Raw genomic sequence first — 27729 nt, 5'->3', positions numbered from 1 at the left:
TTATATAATAAATTCCTAAGGCTATTAATACCAGCCTTTTACCTTATTATCAAATCCTGTAAAAATAAAATTTTGCTACCTAATACCATGAGAACCCTTTCAAAAATGTGCCATTAGACAATTATATTGCAACACAGCAACTCTGTAGACTGCAGGGAAGTATTTCTCATGCAGTCTATTGGTTGCATCAATAGTATTTTCAACACCCTTCGTTACTGAGGAAGAAAGAACATGCTGATACCATATGTAAAATAGCATATTCTGAAGTTCTGATTTCAGGGCTTGACTGTGGTAAAAGTGCTTGAGTGTGAGTGAAACCTTGTAAGAGCTGTACTTGAAACAAATCCACAATTCAAAAGGTTTCATGTATCATTCCTCTTCTCTCTCCCACTCTTAAATTAATGATTGTTTTATTTTAGTTATTTTAAGATGGGAAATGTTTTGACAACTGAGTTTTAACATTAAAAAAAATATTGCTGATTAAAAAAATCCTTTTATTCCCTTTACTCCAGATTCTTCAGATCCAAAGATTTATTTCTGCCTGCAGAATTACCCTCTCTTCTTAAGTGGACAGTAATTGATAGTGCACATCATGATAATTAGTCTAACGAGTCTCCTAAACTCCAAGCCCCACAGCTATCTTTAAGCTCCACATTGTCTTTACTGTAATGTAAATAAAAGCTTTAGAAAAGGACTGAAAATAAATTTGATAGCAAGGGAGCCTTGTTGTCCTCTCCAAGGGGTTTTCTCTACTCATTTTTAATGAGGCCCATATTAGTTGTCATTTGTACCTTCCCTGATGAATAGTTTGGAAGAAAAGCTTTCTCCGTGCACAGCGAAATCTCTGCCAAATTGCTGACCTTTGCTTTTGGTGAGACCTCATTTGAGTCTTAGTCCCAAGCCCAAACATATTGTTGGATCAATCACGTTGATTTTTGGCTCAGATAGTAAAGCAGGGCTAATGAGTTGTGCTGTGTACACATTAACCTCAGACCTGGAGCGCTTACGGCAGGCTCGGAGCAGAGCGCGCGGGGCTGCAGCAGAGACGCTCAGTGCTGGCATCTTAATAGAGAAGGGCTGGAAACAGCAGGGCAGTACCACAGGTTCACTGCTTGTGGGATGGAGGATTTAATCGAAGCTGGAAAAACAAACTGCCTTCTGTTCTCTTTGGGGGAAGAAAAACAAACACCTCAGTACCATAAAGGTGCTTTATGAACTGTGAAATAGAGAGGGAAGCCTGCGTGTTTAAACAGTCAGACAATGATTAGACTACCTAAAGGGAATCTGCTTCGGGGAACAGCCTTTGAATAACATTAGATTTAACCTTGTCAGAGCTTACAATCTAATGGCTGTAATGGCACTGCAAGGAATTTGGGAACATTTAGGGTTTGTTGTTTGGGTTTTTTTTCTTAGTAGATACCTTATTTAGCAATACTTTAGCAAAATTCCCCTTTATTCATAAGTAAAATTCTTAAGATCAATTGTTGAATTACCACAAACAGCCAGCATCTGTGGTTTTGAAAGAAGGTGTTTCTGATCATTTCCAAAAGCAACACTTCCCTCAAAGGACAGGATTTTGACTCCACTTTGCAATTGTAAATCTAGGAAGAGACAGTATTTTGCTAATCATCCTTATGGAGAGATAGACAAAAATCCCAACATGCATAATATCCTTGTACTGACTGTTTTCCTCACGTGAAGGATTAGGAAAGGAAGGAAGTGTTACTCAGTGAGTAGTATGAAAGCAACATTTCCAATTTCAATTTTAATTTTAATGTAAAGCTTTTAATGTAAGCTCTGAACAACCACATGTAAACGAACAGAGACAGAATAAGTTTGATTTCTGCAGATCATACACAGTTTTGTGTCCTCTTTGTGCAATGAAAACTGGTCAGTAAGGCTGAAAGACCATTACTGCTTCAAACAGAAAATCCAATGAAATCAAGTGGAAAAACCTAAACTACATAGAGATCCAATCTTTGGTGTTCATGTTAGACTTTGTATGCAAGATGGGAAACAGCTGAAAGGGACGAGGTGAGAAGGGGAGAATCCAAAACAGGATCTGCTAGAACAACAAAGTTCTCTACAGAGAACTGCATTGTTGTGGCATTGCTGTGGCATTGCTGTGGCATTGCTGTGGCATTGCTGGAAGAGCATTTTGGCTTGTACAGAGAGCCTGTTCAATAGTCAGGGTACAGAAAGGATCTGGAGCCCAAGTGCATGTCTGGCTGTGTCTGAAGGACACGTCTGGGAGTTTGGACTTCTGCTCTCACTGTAGTGACTGTGCTGTTGAAGATGGACTTACCAAAGGTTTTCTCAGATGTTTCTGCATTTCCTGAGTTTCAGGTGTTCCTGCAGTACCAGTAGTCCTGCTGGTAGGAAGCACCTGGGTTTTAATGACTGATAGCTGCAGTGAAGATTCCTGAAACTGTGTGAACATATCTTGTTGTTCTCGGGGCTTTTTTGTTTATACATTTCTGCTGAGCAAATGCTGCTGTGTAAACATTCATTTGTTGATCTTGTGCTGAAAATAGTTGCAGGCATTGGCCAGAGTATCTGCAAATGTGTAGTATGGCTATAGCTGCTTTTTTGTACTTCATGCTGGAAATACCAGTGATGTTTATGGAAATGGCTCTAAAAGGTTCACTTTGAGGAGAAGCCTGCTGCAAGAATAGAAGCTTACCTATTTGTTTGTGGAATGAAAAGCTTGTACATTATTATTAAAATAAATAGTTTGTGGTGTTGTCTCTGGCTTCTGTCACCCTGGGAAGTTTAGTGCAGGGCCCTTCACGTTGGGGAATACATTAAAACTTAATGTTTAAACATACACATGTATTCATTCCACATAAAAAATGCTTATTATTGCTATGCTCTTTGGATCCCTGACTCACAGGGTTAAAGAATACATTAATATTCTCCCACAAAAAAAATTCAAAACAGAGGCTTAAATCTTGCCCAAAACTGCAGGCATGTGTTAGCAAGGCAAAGGCAACTGGAAGGAATGGAAGAAGCTGGAAGTTGCAAAGAGGAGATTGGAAAGGGGTTGCACAGCTTAAATGGGGCAGTGTGAGAACCTTTTATGTGATATTTTTGTCTGGTTTTGTGAGTTTTGGGAAGGCTGGCTATTGAGGATGAGCTGACTTGCTGTTGGATTCTTCCTTTGCTGTTGCAAGAGTTTGAAATGAGAAAGAGAGCAGCACAGATTCTGGGGGTGGTTGTTGTGGCTAATAACATAATACTAATAATGATGTTAGTATGGAAGTGCCTGGGATATAGCCAAAGCTGGAATGCCATGGTGAGAGATTGCAGCAGAAACAGTACCAATAGGAGCAGACCCTGCTCCAAACTCCATGTGAGTAGGCAAGAAGAGAAAGAAAGAGACATGGGACCAAACATCTGATATGTCTCTGCTGTGATTTTTGTTCCTCTGGGATATAAGCCAAATTGGTAAGTGCAGAAAGACAATTAGAGCTGGGGGAAAGAGAAGAGTGGAACAGCACTGGAAGAGATTGGAAGATTCTGGGCTAGGGCAGCCTGGGGGAAGGTGACAGTGGAAGGAGCAACTGCAGGATAGACTGCAGGGAGCTCTGGGTACAGACAGGTGTACAAAATGTTGAGTGGGTTGGAAGGTATTGAAATCTTCTCTACTGGCAAGAATAAGACCAGCCTGCTCTGAACCTTTCATAGCCATGTAAGATTATCTCTTCACAGCTGCAAGAAGACTTCAAAGAGAGGAATTTTAGCTCCTCTCTCTTGTTTTCCTTCAGATTGGACTGAGAGTTTGCACTCATCAAAGGTCATGTTCATCATCAGTTTCCGTTAGCCCGGATACATGAAGTAAAACTTCAGTCTGTGCCCTCTTCAAATAACTTGAAACAGCTGCTTGGATATTTGCAAGTGCAAGCAGAAGGAATGGGCTGTGGTTACAGGATCACATTCAAGTGAGTGAACAATTCTGAAAAACAGTGACGAGGAGGCAACCACTAACTGATAATGGTTACACACCTGTAGCCCTGTGCAGGAACCACTGCAAAGTGGTTCACAGTTTTGGAAACAATAGCATTTTCAGGCTGTTCTGCTAAAAAATGAATTATAAGAATACCAGTCTCAGAAGTAACAGAGATCTCAGATTGCTTTTCTTCTAGGGAAGCAAATAGCCACCACATTGCCTTGTGTCAGCCCCAGACATTATCAGCGCAGTGCCCAGGATTCAGCAGCAGCAAAGGTTACGTGCATGTGCAGATAACAGCAAATGAAGTTTGCTCCACATCTCTTTCTGTTCCCCTTCTATCACTGTGCAGCTCAACCTCAGCATTCCTCATCACTGATTGCCCCTGCCTCTGATGCTGGCTGGGCTGTCTAAGCATGCCTGCTGTCTGAGGATGTACTTTTGAATAAATGGTGTGTTTAAAGGGGTGCTAGTTATATGCATGAAAATGTTGTAATAGCTAGCCTGATTTCCATCTAGCATAACTTAGGATTAAATCCACTGACGTCAATAGAACCAAAAGGATATAAATATAATTGAAGTCAGACCCTATATTTTTAAGGTTAAGTCTAAAAAACACTGTAACTTACTCTCCCTCCTCCCCCCCTCAAATTTTTACTCTTTCAAGCTCTGTCACAAATTTAAATGTCTTAATTCGGATTTCATCTGTTTCTGCCCAGTTTAATCAAGGATCTGTCAGTAAAGAATTTTAGGAGGTGCAGAGGTGGAGATCTCCTGACCCCCTAATTATCTTTAGAAAATTTCAATGGCTGCTGGTTCTGAAAAACTGTGGCAGCAGTTGTTCTTTCCTGCCTTGGTCAGTTGTGTCAGGCTGTGTATCTGTAGCTATGTATAGTTCAGAGCACAAACATGAGGCAGAAATGGAAGCTTTTTGGCAAGCAAAGAACGTGATTTTCAGCCCATTCACACAGAATGGTGTTTAATTAATAGATTGTTTTCTGACAAATAGTTAATTGTGCCTGACTGTTTTCCATATGGCTAAGGAAATAAAAAAGCCAGTGAGGACAGGGTATTTAAAAATCCACAAATTTTGGTATGAAGCTGCTGATATGATAGCCAGTGCAATCCCATTCGCTTTACTTCTAAAATGGATTATGTGAATATTAGCATATAACCATGTAATGAAATACCTGGTTCCCAATTTTCTTTTTGCAGTGTTACTCAAGTAAATTATTTAAGATTTTTTCTACCAGTATATAAGATGCTTAGGCTACTACAAACTACAAAAAAAAATCTCAATGAATAGACAAATATCTATCTATGTTGTAGGAATAAAAACAAGAGAAATAATTAGTAAAATTTAATACTGAAATTTTCCTTCAGGGCAAATATATTTCTAACACCAAGGATGGAATTAGGTGTAGTCACTTGGTAATATTCACACATTTGTCTTCTTGGAGTTTCCACTTTCTTGTAGGTGCAGAAGTTATAGCAGCTCTGTGATGTTCAAGTTATCCTGAGCCAGCTCATACTGTAAATGGCTGGCACCTGCTGGCTGGGGTGATTTATTAGCCCACAGCAGGAAAGAAACTTCCATTGATCAAATCAGTTGGTTGGTGAGATCGTGTGTCTCTTGTGCCAAAAATAATTTCTCTTTGGGTAGGTGATATGTTTGTTAAGAGATCTGAAAGTCCAATGCTGTTACCAGGAAGTTCTTTATTTTATTAAATTATGTATTCCAGGGATATTTCTTAAATCTGAAACCTCAGTTTCTCATCCTGGCTCTGTAGATAGATAACCTGTAGCATGCAATCTGGTTATACTAACTTTGCTGATTAACTTTATTCCTACCAAGTTTTTCTTCTAGAAAGATGTTCAGTTCTGAGTAGAATTTTCTGAAAGTAGTTAAATGCTGTAATTACCTAAAATATATGAAACACTTAGAATTAGAACAGATAGAGAGCATTAGCTTTAAAAATTACATAGCTTACGGTATTTAATTTGCAGATATTTATGGGATTTGGGTCTGTAGATTGATGGCCCTAATTGTGTATTTTAAAGTAATCTAGATGAAATAACATGGCACAGCACTAAAGCCATTTGTCCTGTGTGGCTAATTGAAAGCTCAGCATAGGTAAGTGCCCAGTAGAACAGTGTTTATTTGTCTTTCCTGTGTAGATCTGTTGAATATTCATAATTTCTATTAACACATGGCCTTCAATATTTGCTTTTTTTTTTTTTTTTCGGCCACAGATAGTAGATTAATTTTAAAAGAGTTGTTGCTGTAAACCCCTGGGCTGTGATCTTGCCTGGTCTTGTAATATAAACAATATCAGATCTGGGAAAGTCATGCTCTTGGGAAGTGGCAGCTCACATCCTGACTACAGGTGGCAATCTCATAGCTTGAATACTTCTACTTTAGGGATATTTCTTCGACTGCATCTTCTGAAATAAACAGGGTTTATGAAAGCTGAGCTTTCATTTTTATTGTTATGTTCCTAGCCACAGAGAAAAGCTTGAAACTATGGAATGTCAGCAAAGCAAAAAGGCTTGATGTATCAGCAAGAATTAAAAATGTATTTTAAATACCAGGCAAACCTCGGATTGATTTTCGAGCCCCAGTTGACATCCCCAAGGGAAATTTGGCTGACTACAGTTGGTAACAGTGGTTTCCTATTAAAGCTGCCTTGCCAGTAATTTTTGCATCATTAGGGATGTGTGTGTTTCTTCATGTGCCACACAGTTAGTGTTGACAGCTGTCCAGCAAATCACAGACCGATGACAACCTGCAGTTATCCTCTAGCTCTGAACGTCCTCTCCTGCATTCTTCCCACTTACCCATTTCCTCTGTGACCATGGCTCTTCTGAAATTACTTTGGCAGGCTTGCACGAAAGACCATCTTAAAGCTACTTTCAGCTAAAAAAGCAAATTTAAGTTTTCCAGTTGTCTCCCAAGCATGTAATGATACCTTAACTCACAGTAACCCCAGGACCACAGTGGCATGTGCTCCAGTATGGGCAATGATTTCCTAATGGTTAAACTGGCCTAGGACTACAGTAGGGCAGATGAGGATTTCTGTCAGGAAAGGCTTTAAAGAACAGGCTAGACAAATCTTGGGAACAAAGGCTGTCCTCCCCTGAGCAGTGTTCACCTTTCAAGTCACCTAGGAGGTTCCTGGAGTGACACAGCTGGTGAGGGAGCCAGCTCAGGACGGCACCTGACTGGACATTGTTTGGGAGTGGAGAAGGACTGGTGTGGTGTGATGTGCTGTTCTGTGCTGTGGTGATGTGATATGTGGTGTGTGATATGTGGTGTGGTGTGATGTGATGGCTGGAGACCCTGGGATCCACTCATGCCAAGATCCACCCAGGAGGACCTGCTGGATGTTCTCCCAGCTCTTAATGCAGTCTGCCAAGGTGTAGCAAACTGAATGCCTCTTTGGTGAATAGAGGTCTCTTGGAGCTCAGCTGGCTTTCTGGGGAAACAAAAAAATCCTGCCCATCAGAAAATGTTGAATATGATAAATCAAAGTGAAAAGTGCATGTTTAAATTTCTCTCCCTCTCTCCCTCCCCCTCAAAAAAAAAAAGCAGGTATGTTGCTCATGTTTCTTAGCTTGTCGAGGTCTGTCGTGTTGATGGAGGTACAGACTTTGTAATCATTAAAAAAAAATTTCAAATAATCATTGCTTTGAAGCTGACAACTAGGTAAATAAATAAATCAGAAAAAAGACATGCAAGATTTTTTTGGTGATAAATCTTAATCAGTAGATTTGGATTCCAAATTGTGACTAATTTTCACCAAATTTTTCAGACATGTCGTTGCTGCACATTCTTTTAAAATTAAGTGAAATTATTAAGAATTCTAATTGAATTTTTTATTTTTTAATAAGGCTTCCAAATATTTCTCAGCATGCTCAAAATTCCAGTTGATGAAGCATAGCATGGATTTTAATTGTTTTTTGAAGGTAACATATTTTTGTGCCAGGCATGTGGTGAATTCACTCATTTGCTTGAGGTCATTAGTTGTATTGCAGTCTATCAGTATTACTGAATATTGATCAATGACACACAGACTGAAATGACACAGTACTCTGGATTGTCCTTCAGACAACATAATAACAATGAGAATGAAACATCTTGTTCTCTCTGTATTGCTCCCCTACTATTTTTGATTCCAGCACTTGTGATTTATTATGACCCTTGAGTAAAGCAGTCAAATCTGTCAGTCTTCAAAAGATACCAGTCATGATGGGCCATTATTTCTGAGGCTGAATATTAGGGATGATGATGTGGTAGACAAAGGCACAGAACATCTCCTGGGACAGATTTCAGTCACTATAGTTTTAATGTAGACATTGATGATTACCTGTCCTTCACCAAATAGGCACTGTAACAATTTCAAATTACATTTTTCATGTTTCAGCCATCATTAAAAACTGCAAGCTGCTTTCAAATCAAAAGTCCACCTCCAGCATTCACATTTGATTGGATGCTGTTGAAGTGTTCTTGAGCTGATATTTAGAAATCCACTTTTACTGAATTGAAAAATGACATACTTGTATCTTTTGAGGCAATGGGTATTATTACTCATTTATCTTAATGTGGAACCCTTTTGATCAGCAGAGGTCAAATTCAATTGCAAATTATAGACCCTTCAGGGACAGTGAGTTGAAACTATGGTGTCTGCACATGGATTCTGCTCTTGTGCAATTACCATTATGCCCCACTGATGATGATGTACTCCCCCAGAAATGCTTCACCTTGGCTTGAACAGAAGTCTGCTCACAGCACAGCTCCAGCACACAGCAACCTGCAGGGCACAGCAGGGATCAGTGGCTGTTCCTGGTGTCCTGGAGCATACCTGCTTTCCCCACCACTGAGTAACAGTACCTGTTCTTGGGCACTTGCACAGGAGATGTGGTGGAGCTTCCAAAGCCTCCAGAACAAAGGAGAATCCCTTTCCTTCTGTAGCTGACTGATGTGCAAAAAGGCTTCATGAACTGAAGCAGAAGACACACGACTGTGCTGTGCTCCTTGGTTTTTCACAGTGCAAGCCTGGCTTACAGGAAGGATTCTGCTCCATTTTAAAGGGAAGTACAGGTTTTTCCCCTAGCATTAGGTTTTTAGTGCTTTGGGGTCCAGTGATTATTTTGGAGACTACACAGCTGCTCACCTCTCCCAAAACTAAGCTGCATCTTAGAAGTACAGTTTCTACCACATTTTAACTTTGTGATTTTTGTTTAAATATTTATTAAACTTCAGATAGCTGCTGCCAGCAGCGTTTTGTTGATATGTTCATGAGACATGTTTCAGAAAGCAAGTTTACAGCCACTCTCACATGCTGTCTGAAGAGCCCAGACACCTCACAAATAAGTTATGCATGCACACACAACAGATTCAAAGGTGTCTGCTAATAGCATCTTCACTTCTGTCCTGAATGTGTGGCTGTGAGCATGCTAAAAGAGAGATTGATTGCTGTGTGAAACACTGGTGCTGGCAGATGAAACAGTTGCTGACAGGTCATGGAGGTTGTGATTACCTCCACTTTACAGTTTTTTGCTTATAAGTAGCAGGTTTGTGCTCAGCCTCACTCTTCAGGCTTTCCATTCATTTGTTCAATCAGTATAACTGATTAGAAAAGCCTGGGGTTAATGGTCTTTCCCTCCCTTTAGTCCTCCCTCCCTGTGCTTCTTCTGCAAGCAGTATTAAAAATGTGACCTCTTCCAGTCCAGGTTTGTTCCCAGTCCAGTTGTGTTTGAAGGTCAATTGAATTTCAGTTGTCCACTATCTCCTGATGAGCCTCAGTGGCCAGTGGAGCTGTGCTGACCTTCCTGTGTGTCTGACTTGCATCTCTCTGTCCTTGTGTCTTAGTTTGGCCACTGCCCTTGAATCATGAAATGTCCTCTTACCTTCCCCGCTCTCCGCTGCAAATTTCTGAGAAGCAATAAAAATGAAAACAAGAAAAGATAGCAAAGTGCAGGGTTTTCTAAGAAGTAATTTGGTTCAACACTATCATTTCAGGAGTGGACCTTTGCTATTTGCAAAGCTTTGCTATCATAAATTACTACTGCTCTAATTTCACACAGTGCTGTCATGGTCTGAAGTCACTGCTAATAGAAGAAAATGTGTTTTACCCAGGAAGCACCAGAATACTTCTTAAATCACAATGGTCAGCTTAACTAAGATGAAAAGCAATCAGTGTCCTAACAAATGGTGTGGGCATTTGCCATCTCCTCTGCATACTGCCTGTTTGGTTTTCCCTGGACATTTTCACACATTATTAAAATCTCCTGTCTCACTGAAGAATATGGACCTTCAAATCCCAAGTTCATGCATAGCAGAATGATTGTGGGTCAAGGTTGGGATTTCAAAATAGATGAATTACCATGTTGTCCCTTTTTGATTCCCCTGGACTTGGATTTCTGTGTATTTAGTTAATCAGTTTCTGACATCAGGACTTTAAATCATCAGGCTTTTAATTTTTTTCATGTTGTTGTGTAATATATTTTTACTTAAAGTAAAGTGAATAAAGTTTATGTGATGCTGGGTTTTTCACTCCCTTATGTTTCTTATCTTTAATCTGCTGCAATGGAAATACAAAGTGTTAGACTTCATCAAGATAGAAGGATCAAGGATGCACTTCTTATACAGCTCTAGAGGATTTAAGGCTCAAGGCAAATCATCCTGCAAACCCTTTAGCAGTGATAACTATTTTGTCCTACTGCTGCATTCGTACTGATCCAACATTAATGGAACACATGCATGAAAACTGTATGTGAACAGAATAATTATACAACCATCTTTAACTCAGGGGCAATCTATATGATGACTCTTTTATCCATATCTGGACTTCTTCAGTTTTTTCTGGTATTTCATAGACTCACAGAATAATCTAAGTTAGAAGGGTTTCAACCCCCTTACTCTAAATAGACCCAACTAGTACAGCTTGCTCAGGCTCTTGCCTAATCATGTTGTGAGTAACTTGAGGGGTGGCTATTCACAGTCCCAGTATTTGACCACCATGACACATAGAAAAGGTTTATCTGAGTATCAAATCAAAATTCCCCTTGCTTCAATTTGTGTGTATTGAATGCCATCCTCTTCCAGTGCACCTTCAAGAAAAATTTGGCTCCACTGAACCTTCCATGCTTATTTCCCAAGGGCATGGTCTAAAGAGTTACTAGGAAAATTCCAGCTGACTTCACCAAACTCTGGAACAAACCTCTATTGCAAAACAGGGATCAGGCGTTCCTGTTTGCCTGTAGGAAAGGTCTCAGATCACCTGCTGTTCTTGCAGGGGTGAGTTCACAGCATTTAGGTACTTTTCTTGCATTTAGAGGTCTTTGGATATGAGCCAGAGCTGTTTGAAAATCCCGCTGGTCTAGAGAGTAAGGACATTGTTTGAAGATATTGCTGTGTTGATGCGTTTGACTGTGTTCATTTTGGCAAAAGTTGGGTTGTGTCCTGTCTTTTTAAAGGATAGTGAGAAGGAGTTCAGACTTGAACAGACCTGTCTTGAGAATGAGTGTCTTGTCCATACCCAGCAGTGCCTGTAGCTGTGGCTGTCAGTGTATTCCTGGGCTCTGCTCATGGAGCTGCAGGGGTTGGATCAGTGTGGTCCCTGCTGTGGTTCCAGCTGGCCCACGTAGCTCTGGCTGCTTGCACAGCCCTGGTACCTTGGCCAAGTGCATTGCTGCTCACTGCTTACAGGAGCAGTATTGTGCCCCTTGGGGGATTTTCACGTGTGCACTGACTTTGATTCAGATCTGATAATGGCAAAAGCCACCTTTGAGCCATCACTGAGGTCAAAAACAGAGAAAAACAAAACCAGACATATTTTCATTACTTTTTAAAAAATCCTAAACAACGTGCACATTATTTCCTGTTTAAAACTACAAAGTTTAGCAGAAAAACACATCTCACCCACATGTGGTACGGGAGGTGTTGATATCCCCTGCCTACGGCTGTCACTTACACCCACTCCTGCACGGCAAATTGCCTCCCATCAAATGAGCTCGCGCAAATATCAGCGTTGCTGCATATGCTGGGGTTTGCAGGATGTATTTCTGCATCCCTGCTGTTCATCTTGCAAAAACCCTTTTCAGTCCCAGCTGTTATTTTCAGGAACTGACAAGTGGGTTTCTGTAAATTAATCAAATTTATTCTGAACATGGATGTAACCCTTCATCAAAAGACAATGAAAAGGCAAGAAATACGTAGCAGAACACAGCCCAGCCTGTGTCAAATCTGGTTTGTCAGCACAGAGAGATTTTAAGGAAGAGGTAAAGGAGCAAGAAAGTTCTTTCTTATTTGCTCCTCCTGTTCTCAGTGTAAGAGGATAGTGTAGGTATGGGATTTGGGAGGAGGTGTTGGAAAAGGGGGTTAAACAAACCACTTACTGTAAACATAAACGTAGTACCTCCACAGTGGTCTCTGAAAAGGCACATTTTGGATACTTGCTGCAGTGGAGTCTGCTGGCAGTTTATAATTTTTTTACTGAACAGGGAATGTAATTGAAATGTCCCTTTTGAGGTAACAAAAATATAAAACAGCCTTTCAGAGTAGACCAAGGTTTCTAATTATCTGTAAGACTCACAGATTGAAAGTATTTTTTCATCCATTCCTGACAGCCTGAAGTAGATGAATAACTGAAAAACAAAGTAAAACCTTTTGAAAAGGAGACCTGGCAGGTGAAAGAGCAAAGGTCCAGTTTGTAAAAGGATTTATCTCCATTTAGATGCCCATTGTCTTTATGGCAACTAATTATATGTGAAAATGGTCAAAGGTTTGGAAGCTGTGATAGCCATTGGAGGGGACAGGGGTCCCCATCACTTCAGGCACAACCAGCTGGCTCCTTTGAAACACTGCTGTGCACCGGAGGAGTTACTCCTTGGGGGTACGTTGTGAGCAGCAGGAGCAGAGTGGCCATACAGGTAGTGATGGGCTTGTGTCACCACTTGCAGTCAGTCCTTGGCACCACAGATCTAGTCCCAAAGCAGAGCCTGGCACTGCAGAGACTCCAGAGGCAGCCAGAGCTCAGGCATGTCCTGGATGCCCTGGGGTCTGGCGTGTCCAGCCCTGTGTGTGCAGCCCCTGTCCCGCACTGAGGCATGGCTGTGTCAGCCAAAGGCTGATGGCCAGGTCTCCGTGTAGCTGTGGAGCCCACCAGCTGTTCTTGCACACATTTTGTCTGCCCCCACATTCCCATCTGTTCCCCCGTGTGTGTCACAGCAGCACTCGCCACGCCAGCAGAGACTGCAGTGTCCCTGTGCAAACACAGAACACTTAACCTGGCTCTGCAGGGGGAGTCTGTCTGAGCAAGTCATGACCACAGGTCTTCTCTGGTGTCATTCCAAGCCCAGCCATCATGTTGTTATTATACACAAAAAAATTAGATTTCTTCCCTGCAGCACATTAAATATTTTCTGAATTTGGAAAGGTAAACCAAAGAATTGCATATGGGAAAAAGTAGTATTTCCACTTAATGGGGTGAGGAAATGAGGAACAAAGAGGTTTGGAGTAGCAAAAACAATTCTTCACTGCACTTGGGCTGTTTTCTTAGAAAATGTTCTCCCTTTTCAAGTTTGTGCTTTAAGACCTTTAAGACTTTGATCTAGGGGCAGAGTGTGTCTTGGAAATGAAGAAAAAAAACCAAGTTTGCTTCTGGTATAAACATTTACAGCTTCATTGACTTGTAGTGGAATTTCACGTAGGAATATAAGTGGTGACCTCTGTGACACATAGAGGGAAAATTGGTACCTGTTCAGAGGTACTTGAGCAGTGCCCAGAACGCCAGCAATATATTTGCTGATTCATTTTGTTATGGAGTACTGACTTTGCTGTAGTTCATCTAGAGTTGATCTAACAATTTTGACTTTGAAAAAGGATTGAGTTTGAAAAGTTTTGTGGAGTGGATGGTGATTTTATTTGTCTGCAACACAGATCAATGCACTTTGAATTGTACATGTGCAGGTGGGAACTGGAGCAAAGAAACTGAAGTGCGAGTGCCAGAATTCTGCAAGATTCTGGCTAAGGAGCTGGCCCTAATCATTATCTCAAACCATGCCTCTAAAATGTATATCAAGCAATATTTAAATTTACTCTTACACAGGCACTTAATGTTATCCTTATGGTATGACAGATATTAAAACCTTTAAAACTTGAACAAATCCTTCACTTAGTTGCCCGTAAGTGGCGTGTTTTTTCCTTTTGTAATTTGCTATTATATCCATGCTTGGTATGGCACTTGTTGATCTGGATTAATTTCCCATGCTGATTTGTGATAAATGTGCCCTGTAGGCCAATGGTATATTTGCAGCCTCTCTTCTTCCTTTTTAAAATTTGCTATTACCATTTACAGGACAGCCTGTTCTCTTTGACACCTTCCAGAAATGCCAACTGCCTGTTGAACAGCATGGATCAGCTGTTACAGCCTGATCCAAACCCTACAAAATAAGGGAAGAGTGATGCAATTCAAGGTTTTTAAGGAAAGGCAGTATCTTTTATTAGATCAGCTGTTACAGTTGGGGAAAAACAGACAGGCTTTCAGGCGCACAAATCCTTCTTCAGGTCTGAAATAGCAGCAGTGTTGCTTACACCAGCATTCCTTATCAATGAGGCAGCTATGATCCCAGTAAGGTTTAAAAACTGTGCTTAAAAGTGTGTGTATTGCATGGCCCTTCTCACTGGGGAAAGCTCCAGAGCAGAACACAGAAACATCATTCACCTCCTCACCTCTTCCCAGTACACACCCTACAAACAAGGGATACATCCTACAAGGAGAGGTAGTGTGAGGTCATTTATCCTTGAGAAAAATCTTCAATATCTTATGACCAAGCCACACCTTCTCCACAGTCACCCTGCTGTTGAGAAGGTCTGGGGCAAAGCTGTGGGATTCATAGTGCAGGTTGTTAACTCCAGGATTCATGCTGGAAATTCTGTCTCGTAGTGTTTACAGCTGTCCAGCAAACAGTTGTGGGACCAGTTGGCAAAATTAGTTTTATTCTCTTTCCTGTAATTGCTTTACAGGGAACAGTGTTTCCCAAAGTTTCTGAAGTCACTGTTGACTGACCAGCCACCTGATAGCAAAATATGTGATTGAAAATGCTACACAGGCAAGATGGTGCTGTAGAAAAGCTGTGAACAGCTTCCCCATGTCTTTTGATTGCTTGTGGTCACAGAGATTTTATATATATCTTCCTTTTTCTTTTCTGAAAATCTTCAAAAGTATGTACTAAAGCTTTCTGGTTAAAGAACACAGGTGAGGTGGTCCAAAATTAAACGGTAGCATCTACTGAATGTTAGCATTAACCGTGACACTCATTTCTGTATTCCCACACCAGGAACTGGGATGTTAACTGTGGTTAATAGCTGTGGTATTAAGAAACTGAGGATGTTTTTTGCTCATGTGGATGTTTTCATGGTATGTGGACTGTGAGAACTCTGGATTTTGCATTCTTTTGTGAGTGTTGTAATAGGTGTGTTAATTATGTGGCTTCTCTATTGGACCCTATTCGAAAATGAAAGATTGTGTTTCAAGAAACTGTCACCACAAGAAAATTGTAAATAAGTATTAATGCTTCTGTAGAAATTGAAAGGATGAACTGTTTATGACTTCAAGAGACATGAACAACCTCTGAACAAGTAATGCTGTAAACAGGAATATGATTATTGGAAAAGCTTAGTTCCAAAGGAGAAATACATCTTAAAAATTACACAAGCCAAAAATCTTAGTTTAAGATCTGCTTTTGCACATTGGCGTTCTGATGTAAAGGTGTGTTACATTGGTGTTGAAAGCTCTTAAAAGTTTAGAAATGTGTGGGAGCCTATCTTTGTATAAAATACAAGTGTTTCAAATGTGGTTCTGAATTATCATACCTGGGTGTGCCACTCCCAGACTGGCCAAACTTTGATCCCTTTTATACATTTCTCCACCCAACTATGTGCCCAGTGACACATGCCCATGGCACGTAGGCTGGCATCAAGCACAGAACACCACAGACAGCTGCTTCTCTATCCCAGAAGAGGTTTCAGTGGAGAAGTCATGAAGACAAGCAGATTCTCTGGTGAATTTCAGAATGTTTCATTCCTTTGAGTACTCAGCCAAGATGTTTCTGTTTGAATGCATGGCTGTGAGTGTTGCTGTGGACCAGAGGTTTTTTTTCTTTATGTTCACCAAAAGGAAAATGATTAGTTTGCCAGTGAAAGAGCTACATTCTTACTTGAAACAAAGGTCCTTTCATATTCCCAACTATTTTAAGACACTTCTATGCTGCCAAAGTAGAAGTAAAAACCAGGATACATACTTAGTCCCCATAACTGTGTTACCATGTGGACATCACACATCTAACCTGTGAAATATAATTCCACATCTGGATTCTGCAGCCAGTGAAGGGCTCTGATGCTCTGGTCTTTAGACATCTTTGATAGAAAGGTTTGAAATGTAAAACCAGATCCATCACCGAGTCAATGCTTGAGATCAACCCCACATTTAGGATGCATCTCTTTATAAAGGCATTTCTAAAACCGGAAGAATGGTATTGAAGAAAGAAGCGAAAAAAAAGTGAACTACTGAGGGAAAAAGCATCTACTCCCAAACCACCAGTTATTGCTACTTGTCACTCTTCTTTAATAGTGATGATGTTGCAGCTTTTTTAAACAGAAACAGCAGCAGCAGTGTCCAGGACTCAGGTTAATGTGCCAGCTACACATGAATGGTGCACATTATAAATATACATTTAAGGTCCTTTCATGCATACCACAGCTAACTAACAGCCAGCTCCACCTCAGTGTTTTTCCAATACTGCATTTATGGAGTAGCCAGCAGTAAAGGAAGGCTGGAAATGGCAGTGCTAATGGTAGCAGCAGATGACTTTGCACGTTATTCCATTTCTACTGCATCTGATTATAAATTCAGGTGGGAGATGTCAAAAAGACACTGAAGTAAAACTCTCTTGTGTTCATTTTCTCACCCAGAACTCAACATATTTGTCTCATCTGACTTTGCATGTTGGTAGCTTTGTCTGTTGTTGTTTCACTGAGACTTTGCTCTTTTCCAGGTACCAGGAGACAACGAGAAGCACTGGAAGCCAGTCTTAGTGGTTTTGACAGAGAAAGACCTCTTAATATATGAGAGCATGCCACGGATGAAGGAGGCCTGGTTCAGCCCTGTGCATACCTACCCCCTGCTTGCCACCAGGTACCTTTGCTTTTTTATCATGACAGCTTTCAGGAGCAGTGGGAACAGCCAGGAGTGAGTATAGCTGTAGTCACACTTGAAATGTTGTGGTTGGAGAAGCAGTGGGCTGATGTGCTGAGCTTAACTCCTGTCTTCTCCATTTCAAGTTCTGGCTGAGACTGATGACCAGAAACTCACTGGGATTTTGAATGTGGCCACTTGGCCTGGATACAGAGGCAGGAGTGATAAAAAAGCCAAGAGCTCAATCTCCTGAGATTCCTATCTCAGTGTGCAGACCTGTGAGCTTGGCAGAAACACTCTGACCTCCAGTTACTCCTCCAGGCTGAAAAAAACTGAGCTACTGAGCTTTTTGCCCTGAGTTGAACATTCTGGTGTGGCAGTTCTACACTAGCACTTTGGGCCTTTCAGAGGGTTCCACATGTGATGGAGACACTTTCAGCACAGCTTCTGTTCCTGCTCTAGCAAATTAATTCCTCCCTTGTTTTAGCTTAAAATGGTTAGCTTGGAGACACATTCCTGAGTCTAGGTTGGAAATAAACATTTGCATTATTTTGAAGGTATCCATTAACACTGATTCAGAGAGAGCTTTCCCATGGTTGCCTTTATGCAGTGGAAACTGTCTGTGCTTCTTGATGTGAATCTTAATCATGTTTCTCTGCCAGTATGGTCAAAGGGCTTGAGAAAGAGCTGTTGTTCCTTGTTTCAGCCTTGCTACAGACCTCTATTATACCATTTTCAATGAGTTCTCATTCAGAAGGACTGGTTGCCCCAGCCAGAAGCAGTGGGTCGCTTACTACACTCTCATTAATTTTTGTTCTCTGTGTCTCCCCAAATGAACTGACGCTTTGCTGGTAAGCCATTATATTTAAAAAAAAAATTGAACTCACTGATTTACAGTGATGGTTGTTTTTTCCAGTATACCTACCCATGACAGGGCTTTCAGACTTCCTGGGAAACCACCTTCTGACTCCCTCTTTGTTACCCTAACATGGGGTGAGAGACACCAATTTTGCAGCCTGCTGCATGGTATGGTGCTGGATGCTGACAGGGTGACAAGACCCAGTGAAAGCTGGGTAGAATATTGCAGCCTATGTCCAGCCGTGTCACTGCGCCTTAAGAGTTTGAGAAGCAGTAGCACCCCAGCAGAAGATGATGCATTTCCTCCCCTTTTTTCAGGGTTTCATTTTCACATGGGCTCAAATCCTCCTTGAAGTGCATCTTGTAGTGCACCCTGCCCCTTCCTGAGCACATGGCATGTGTAAAGAGAACTCCTTGCTGAGTATCTCCAACTCCCATCATCAGTGAGACCAATTTACTGCATTAAACAATCTAAGTGCATATCTTGGGGCCTATTAATTATTTTTTCTCAAGAGGTCACACTGGATAGCAGACAGACTTGCCTTGTGTAGGGATGGTCATCTCCTTGTCTGATGGGGATAGCTTCCTGAGTGGGAAAACACTGGTCTTCACACTGGAGGGAAATGGGAAGTTGCACAGCACATGTTGCTGCTGAAGGGTCTTTACAGACTGGGAAGAAAGAAAGCCAGGATGATAAGAAAACCAGGGTGCAGCTTAAAAAGGACAGATGCAGAGTTCAGTGCTAGGGAAAAATCACCTCTGCTGTTTTGGGGTGGAATATGAACAACAAAGTAGTTATCTGCCAGGAAGCACCTGAGCAATGTGATAAAATTGCTGGAATGTAAGGTGTTATGTTTTTGAGAAGGGAAAATGAAGACAATCATCTTGGGTTATAGCAGAAGTGTTGCATTTTGGGCAGATGTAGTAATCGTATCTAACTGTAGAGAATGAGTAAAGCCTCAGGTGATACTCCATGACAGGCATTGCACTTCCAAAAAGATACCAGTTAACCACGGAAGGTCTAGAAGAAAGCAATGCAAATATATAACATAGAAACACTATCAAGAGGGGAATACTTAAGAAACTTTAGCAGCTTAATCTAGAGAAGTCCATGAAAAACATGTCAGTAGTTTTCAGATATGAAGATAAGAAGGTAGTACACAAGGAGGACAAGGGATTATCTTTTCTAGATCGCTCCTGAGCACAACAGGGCATAGTTGGCTGCAGTTGTGGCAGAGAACTGGTGAGGTATTGGTTTAGATTCTGTGGGAAAGGTGTGCAGTCCTCATCACTGGGGACATTGAAGGATGGGTGACACACAGTACAGTTAGCCCTGCCCTGTGAAGGGGGATGTGCTGGGTGACCTCCTGACAACCATTCCGGCCCTATTTCTGTGATTTCTTACTATTATCATTGAATGTAACATCGAGATAAAAAGACAGCAACTATACAAAATTTGGCATTCAGAATGGAGTCTCAGTGTGACAAATACACATATACAGCAGATTCCATAAATGGACAGATTCCCTAAATCATTACATCTGCTATTTTGGATGATTTTGATTAAAACCTTGCAGGGTCCCGCTTTTATGATCTGCCACACTGAGTACAGTTGTAGCGCAAAAATGCGGCAGTTTTTCTGTTGGTATTGACTGCCGTGTTCATTCTCGGTCAGTGATTCCCTTCCTTGTGATGAGTTTTTCAATCCCCTCTGTGCATTGATCAGTGCAATTTAGAACTTTTCACCTGGAAAGTTTGCAAAGCACATGTTGTAATCTTAGCTGCTCCCATCTTTCAGATTTTTATGAGTCCTTGGGAAAACATTTTTGCTTAGCTAATGCATATTTGAAAAGCTGCTGAAACTGGAAAACTCCAGTGCCAGATACTGTACAGAGTCATGCTTAATCTACCCAAGACATAATGAGCAGAGAAAATTGGAAAGTGGCAGAAGGATTACAATCTTCTCACAGTCCCTTAACAGCAAAATTTCAGCATGCCCTTCTTGTTTGCTGATAAGTTTGCCTACAACCTATGGATGCCATTAAGACCTAAAAGTATTTTCCAGTCAGTCTTTCCCAGCTTTACATGGAATATAAATAATAGCTCAAATAAAACTGAGATCAGGTTGAAGTTGTTCCTTTAAATCTCTGCATGGAGAGGCACAGCAGCTGGCACACAGCCCTGACTCCAAGGACCTTTTTGTCATAATCTCTGTTTCAGTGTTTCCTTATGCCTGAATAACAGTGCCTCCCTCTAGCATGGGAATGGGGCTTAAGTAATTACATCTTATATGTTTGCAATCAAATTCCATTATCTATCATAGCCAGATATGAAAGGAAAGAGAAAAAAAAAAGCAGCCCATGTTGGGCTCTGATTAAAGATCAGGTAAGAAGCTTTTGTGTACAGCCAAGGTCTGTAACCAGAAAGTATTAAAGCAGTTTGATAGCTAATGCCATAGAAAAAATGAGGAAAGAGTTTGGGCATTGATTAATCATCTGAGCAAGTGGGCAGAGGGACAGGCAGAGAGAACTGAGAGCCCCAAGAAGGTGTATGAGGTGCTATGCAAGTTCTCGTCTTTCCAAGGCAGTGGAGGGGGCTGTGGGTGCCTCCATGCAGATGAATTGAGAGAATGTGGATGGTTTCCAAGGAGTACAGCCATTCCAGGGTGCAGCCATTCCATGGCTAGTCTCAAATGCTAAGTCAGGGTGCCACAGGAAAGGTCAGATGGCCATGGTGTTCTGACCAGCAGAGCTGCACGGGTGTTGATGCACATGTACATGGTCTCTTTGAGCTAAATCTCAAGTTAGCAGCTGAAGGCATCCTTTGAATGTCAGTGCTGGTTTCACTGTCCTTTCTGAAGAGACCATTAGATCTGGCTGTTGCAGTAAATTGTTGAAACTCTTCCCATAGCATTGGGTCCTAGTGCATTTCATCCTGCATCAGCATTTCATGTTAGACCATACCCATCCTGATATCACACGTTTGCAAAGAATAAGGTTAAGAAGGTCCCCAAAATGCAGAGAGACAATGGAGAAACAAGAGAAGATTAGCAGTGTCTCACTACTCCCGGGAGCTGCCAGGGTTGGGTTTTCCAGGTGCTGCGCTCCGAGTGCTGTGCGGGCACTCCCAGCCTGCCCAGCCTTCTCCTGCCTAGCCTTGGTCTGCCCAGCCTTCTCCTGCCCAGCCTTGGTCTGCCCAGCCTTCTCCTGCCCAGCCTTGGCCTGCCCGGCCTTCTCCTGCCCAGCCTGCTCCTGCCCAGCCTTGGTCTGCCCAGCCTTGGCCTGCCTCGCCTTCTCCTGCCCGGCCTTCTCCTGCCTCGCCTTCTCCTGCCCAGCCTTGGTCTGCCCAGCCTTGGCCTGCCTCGCCTTCTCCTGCCTGGCCTTCTCCTGCCCAGCCTTCTCCTGCCCAGCCTTGGTCTGCCCAGCCTTGGCCTGCCTCGCCTTCTCCTGCCCAGCCTTCTCTTGCCTGGCCTTGGCCTGCCCAGCCTTCTCCTGCCCGGCCTTCTCCTGCCCAGCCTTGGCCTGCCCAGCCTTCTCCTGCCCGGCCTTCTCCTGCCCGGCCTTCTCCTGCCCAGCCTTCTCCTGCCCAGCCTTCTCCTGCCCTCTCCTGGCTCTGTCGGGCCCCAGGAGCCTCTGGGCGCTCTGGGCTCGTTCTCAGGCTCCGGTGCTCACAGAATCCCTCAGAAACCTCCATGGAGCAGAGGAGCCTTCAAGGGTTTGATGAATATTTCCAGAGCTGGGCCTGGGGTGCTGCTTGGGCTCTGGGGTGCAGCACACACCACACGCACACTGACCTGCAGTCAGGGTGATGGGAGACAGGAGCCAGGGGAGGCCTTCTGTGAGGTTTCTTTTTTTATCTTTTGCCTTTTAAGGTATCTTTAGGATAAAACACCTTCTATGTAAATGAAATGGCCCACATTAATGCAACTTTATTAAAGCATGGGAATCCTTTGACCTGTACCTAAATACATCAGTTCTGACAGCTGGTACATAAATACTATCAAAGGTCTTCCTGCATGTTTGTCTAGTTCATCTTTAAGTGCATGACTTTCCAAAGCATGATCTGGAATTGCCTGGTGGAAAAGCATTTTTATATAGTGAGACTGGATTTTTAATAATGAGGAGATAATAAGAAAAGGCAGGCAAGAATCAACGTTCATGCTGGATGTGTTCACATACTTGAATTTGTAAAGTACATCTTCATTCTATCCATATGCTGAAAAACCTACAATACAGTACTATGGATACAGCATGAAGGTGTGGGGGAGTGGGTGGCGGTGCTGTGTATTTTGGAAGGAAATCAAACATTGGAACCATCTGTTTGTTATGTACTCAGTAACATAAGTAATAGAAAATGATTTTTAGTACAGCTGATGAGCACTGCAGAAAGGAGATGACCCAGGAAAAAGGTGGAGTAGTTTTATTTCTAATGAAAAACTTGATGTGATTTTCCAAGCTGCTTTTCCACATCCCAGTAGGTGAAGGCAGCATGAGAGCAGTGGCTGTGCCTGTGCCTGGGTGACTGCCCAGGGACAGACAGCAGCAGATGTCACTGGAGATTTCAGTTCCCTTATTCCTGCCTTAATTATCAAGATGTAGCTTCCCCTCAGAGTTTGCACCCTCTCACACCAAATGAAAGGGAATTAAAATTTTTGGGCTGTTTGTTTGCCACTCAGTCCTCAACTGCAAAATCTCTTTGTAGTACAGACAGGAGGCCCTGAGTATCAAAGCTGAGTGGGGCATTAACTCAGCCTTTCTAGAGGGAAAAAAAGCTCTTCTTGTCCTGCCCAGACACAGGGCAGGGCATCTCTGACCAGGATATTGTGTGTCTCGCTTCCCAGAAGCTCTTGGGACCATAAAATCAAGAGAAAGTTTCATGTACTTGAGTGTGAGCAAACCTTCTGGTGGGGTATGAAAGAGGGGTGCATCTGTTTGCCACAATGTACATCCCAAATGTCAGCATGGGGGAAATTTCAGATGCCCTGTGGCTGGTGTTTCAATAATTGAAAAGCTAAAGTTGTGCTTTTTCTTTCCTTTCTGCTTTTTTCTTTTCTACTAAAACATCCCTGTTTGGTGGCAGCTAACAGGCTGACTATTCTTGCTGATGCAAAACAATAATTTGAGGGTAAATTAGGATTCACTAGACTAGTTTAATCTAATGTTTTATCCCTTAGCACAAGTGTTCTACTACCATGCCACATGCTTTATAGACTCCTATGAAGTACATTGTTTGCCTATAGAAAGAAAAACAGAAGGCACAAGACAGAAATAAGCTTTTCAGACAAATTTCATTATGTGTTTGCCTCTGAGGGTTGGTCTCTGAATCTCAAAGAGTGATGAGCTCCCCTGGATTATTCTTTTGAGATGAATCAGTGTTGTGTCTCTAAGTGAATTCTGTGTTGACTGTCCATACTTTAAGAGGAAAAAAAAACAACGTAAAAGGGCAGATTTAAGGAAGAATTAATTTTTATGAGGTATTGATTTTCTCACTAAGAAATATTCCCTGTGATTTTTGTTTGCCCAGATGAACAAATCTTTCCTGGTCGCAGGCGATCAGCTGTTGATGCTGGGCAAAAAATGTTAATTGCAGACAAATGTGAGAGAATTTCAGATTACAAGTAGCTGCAACATTTTGCATTTTACAGGTTCCTTGTGGGAAAAAGTAAGTACAAGACAGTACTTTGGCATGTACATATTTTACAGAGCTTCATACTTTATTCAACAGTATATATCATTGAATTTGACAGCAGATGTTTAAGCTTTACAGCAAATGCTGCTTTGCCATGGAAGTTGGATTCAGCTGCCTCATCTGAGCCAGCACTTGTATCTGTGGACCAGATTCCATCACCACAGATCATTCAGAGATTTCTCTCAGTTCCTTAACCAAAGGGATGTTTTGTACAATTCATTAAGTGATTTTGGGACATCCATGTCATCACCTGTGTGTCCAGCTGCTTCTATGCTCACTGCCTTGGACCTTCACTCTTCTGAGAGAATACAGAGGAGATGCGAGTTCTCGTGCTCCCAACCATGTGTATTAGGAATGTGCAGAGAAGAGCTATGCTCAGGTGGAGCTTTTGATGCAGTGCACTGTTGTTACAATTTCCTAAAGTGTTTTCAAATCCAATTGCAGATTGGTTCATTCTGGCCCAGGAAAAGGCTCACCGAAGTCAGGGGTGGATTTGTCTTTTGCAACGCGTACCGGTACAAGACAAGGGATTGAAACTCATCTGTTCAGGACTGAGACCAGCCGAGACCTCTCACTGTGGACGAGGAGTGTAGTGCAGGGCTGCCACAATTCTGCAGAGCTCATCACAGAAATCACCACATGTGAGTAACACCCACAGCACTGCCACCTCCACACCTCCACACCCTTCCCATGACATTTGTGGCAGTTCAGGTTCCTTCTGCTAGAGGTGATTTATTTAAAAAATGATGCTACTTGTTTAAAATACTGTCAGGTTCTGAGCCAGTCCCAGCTGCTGTGGTACCTGTGTCCAGTGACACACTCATTGCCATGCTCACTTTTGGGTTTGCTTTCAGCATGAAGTTTCAGAAAGAAGTCTGTAGTCAGCCATGTAGGCCTGCATGTCATAGAGGAGTGACTGCCAGAGGTTTGTCCAGAAACCCACAGAAAAGAGCATCTTTCTGAGATTCAGGAAAGTCCTGTGAGCCTAGCAGGAGTTTGTCCTGTAGAGGGAGGAGGCAGAAGAGGAATGGCACATTCACAAGTATGAACTGGTCATTTATTCACCCAGCTCTACATACTAGAGGAGAGTAAAAAAACACAAACCAGTCTAATAACCACATTTTGATGGGTAGTAATTTCCTGCCTTGATCATCAGGGTGTCACTTCTCAGTAATTCTGTACATGCAAAATCAATTGGAATAAAAGTACTTGGCTGCAGATGCTCTGGAGTGATGCCTTGTTTGGCCAGGTAGCTGCAAGCCTGGGGTGGCTCTGGGATTTGAAGCTGGGCCTTTCTCTTGTGTGCCCCCAGGCTTTGCAGTCCTTCCCCTGTGAATCCTACAATTGACAGGGCTGTTAATGTTGAATTTCATCTCTACTTATTTCCTAAAACTGTGACAGCAGGAGCCAAAGCACAAATCCAGCCATGCCAAAGGGCAGTTCTGGTTTCTCAAAGCTCAGATAGAACCATGTGGCTGCTTGTCAGCTGCCAGGCCCCAGCCCCCACAGGGAGCTCAGGATGCTCTGTGAGGGCCTCTGATGCGCAAACCAGCCAGAGAGCTCTGTGGGAACCAGTTCGAGAACAGCTCCACCTCCTCAGCACTGTGACATAAAGCCATTCTTTCCAAAAGAAGAAGGGAAATCAGCCCCTTCTTTTATCACAGCACTTTTATCCCACTGCCAAGAACCCTTCTTGGTAGAATTGTTCCAAGGAAGTGATGGAATAGTGAATTTGGGACGTGAACTCAAAACTCTTCATCCTTTAATTTGGATCATGGCCTCTCTTTCAGAGCTGAGGGGAAGATGCAGTCTTTCTTCTGCAGTAGCTATTACATACATTTATCTGGACCCTTTTTCAATTACCATGACACTATTGAGGATTCAGGAGAGTCTTCATCTTTGTCAAAATACTTTAGGGAACCCCTTTACAGCACCTAATTTTCTCATGCATTGTGTGCCATGTTTATTGTTTCTGGCTGTGTCTATCAGATGCAAGAAGAGCAGTTGTGACTTTGTCAAGGTTTGGAAGGCGGAAACACCACTCTGAGTCTTCTTAAACTTCAGTACACTGTTTTTTTGTCAGCATGTAGATGTATGATGCAACATGAAGAACTGCTTTTAAGAGAGACTAAATTTTGATGTGTTTTTCAGCTTGCACCTACAAAAGCCAGGAGTGCCGCTTGACCATCCATTATGAACATGGATTCTCTCTTACAACCGAACCGCAAGATGGTGCCTTCTCCAAGACAATTGCACAATATCCCTACGAAAAACTGAAAATGTCCTCAGATGATGGAATAAGGATGCTTTATTTAGACTTTGGAGAAAAAGATGGAGAAATTGTAAGTACTGTGTTTAGCAAGGGGATGCATGTTACCATCTCTTTGATTGTCCTACAGGCTGTGGGGTGGAGAAGCACTAATGGATGAGGCCCCTTCCAACTGAAATACTTTATTCCATTCTGTTCCATTCTAACAGTTGGCCAGTGCTAGGTTCCAGTACCAGTATTCAGACACTGTGCTTTCTAGCACAGCATAATGATCTGACTAAAAACACAGTAAAAATTTTTAAAACCTTACTAAGAGAGATGAAAGATTTGTCATATTTAAGAACAAACTCTACCTCTAAATAGCCAGATGTTAAAATTTTTGTATGTATACATTTCACTTTTTGAAATTATTTAAATAGGTGAAAAAAATTAAGAATGAGACCTTATTAATTCCAATGTACACATAGGGACTTCATGTTATGACAACAAGCTGTGTTTTAGGTGGTTTTGAACATGTACTTGCTGAAAAAGAAAAAGCTACAGATGTTGTGCAAACTATCTGCATAGGCCTCTAAGGTGTCACAATGCCTAAAAATAAGGTGCATATTCCAATGAGGAGTTTAAATCCGTTAATTATGAATGTAAACATGGTCTTTCCTCCCATATTTTTTCAGCAGTTCCTAAACACAGTGGGTGCTTAATTCTAAACATCAACTTTGTTAACATATACTTTGCAAACTGCTTATTATCAGGCTTTTGAAGAGAATTTCTTGCTAGCTGTCAATAAAGTGGATTCATGACTGCTGGAAAGGTGTTACCAATGAGCGTTTGATTGCTTTAAAAATTACCAGCAAGGGTATCAGCAAAAGCCAGATTTAGTATTTAGAGACAGCAAGACAGAGTTCATTGGCAAGATTCACTTTACTGCCTACAGGACAATTAAGGCACACCGAGGAAAGCAACCAAAACCAGGCAATCAAAATCCAGGCAATCAAACCAGAAATGAACTGAGAACTATCTGTGGGGCAGGTGTATGTGTGTTAAGGTGTGTGTATCAAAAGGATAGTGAAGGCAAGGATGAAAAGGAACACGGTCTGAAAAATTAACAGCACTCAAACTTTACAGTACTTATGCCTTAAACCTAACAATTTAAAAAAGGAGCAATACTTAACTTATACTTAACTAACTTATAACTTAACAATTTAACAGAGGAATAACAGCATTTAACCCAATTTATAACTTCAAAGTTGAACTTAGCCACTCAAAAGAACAACAACACCAAGCAGCATTTAACTTAGCTTACAACTTACAACTTAGCCTTACTTAACAGGCCTAACTTACTGAGATATCTAAGGCTCTTAAATGTCTAAGAAAACAGCATTTCTCCCAGATTTGCTAAAGCATATACATAGGTGCATGCACACACACAGAGTCAGTGCAAGCAAGGTACCTGTGAAAAATTCCCCTCAGATTTCAGGGAAACACTCACTTTGGATGCTTTTGCATCTCCCAACGGGTGGAGAGTCAGGCCTTGAGGAATGAGGACACCAGCCCAGCCCTCGTTGTTGTTTGGTGATCCCCTAAGTGCAGCAAACCTGAGAGTTAGCTGGCCCAGAGAGGGAGGTGCTGGTCACAGCCTGCTGCAGTTCAGGAGAGCTCAAAGGGTCTCATTTTGGACAGCTGTTCATAGGGCCACAAGAGAGTGGGCTTTAGTCATAACAGTGTTTCATTCTGGCCACAGTTTGGGTCAGCACTTTCTTTGAAAG

General features: G+C 41.9%; 1 protein-coding gene across 2 annotated transcripts in view; it reads left to right on the top strand.

Moving 5' to 3' along the window:
- The window catches only part of SNTB1 (syntrophin beta 1), a 110282-nt gene that overhangs the window by 79974 nt on the left and 2579 nt on the right, over positions 1-27729 (top strand). For both annotated transcript variants that reach the window (XM_033053642.1, XM_033053641.1), the window contains 3 exons: positions 17009-17148; positions 24139-24335; positions 25846-26036. In XM_033053642.1, the coding sequence (XP_032909533.1) occupies positions 17009-17148; positions 24139-24335; positions 25846-26036 (528 nt within the window). The remainder of the gene's footprint in view (positions 1-17008; positions 17149-24138; positions 24336-25845; positions 26037-27729) is intronic.

The sequence above is a fragment of the Catharus ustulatus genome, chromosome 1, assembly GCF_009819885.2.
Source record: "Catharus ustulatus isolate bCatUst1 chromosome 1, bCatUst1.pri.v2, whole genome shotgun sequence".
NCBI classification, from domain to species: Eukaryota; Metazoa; Chordata; class Aves; order Passeriformes; family Turdidae; genus Catharus; species Catharus ustulatus.
This window is presented reverse-complemented; position numbering and strand designations above follow the sequence as displayed.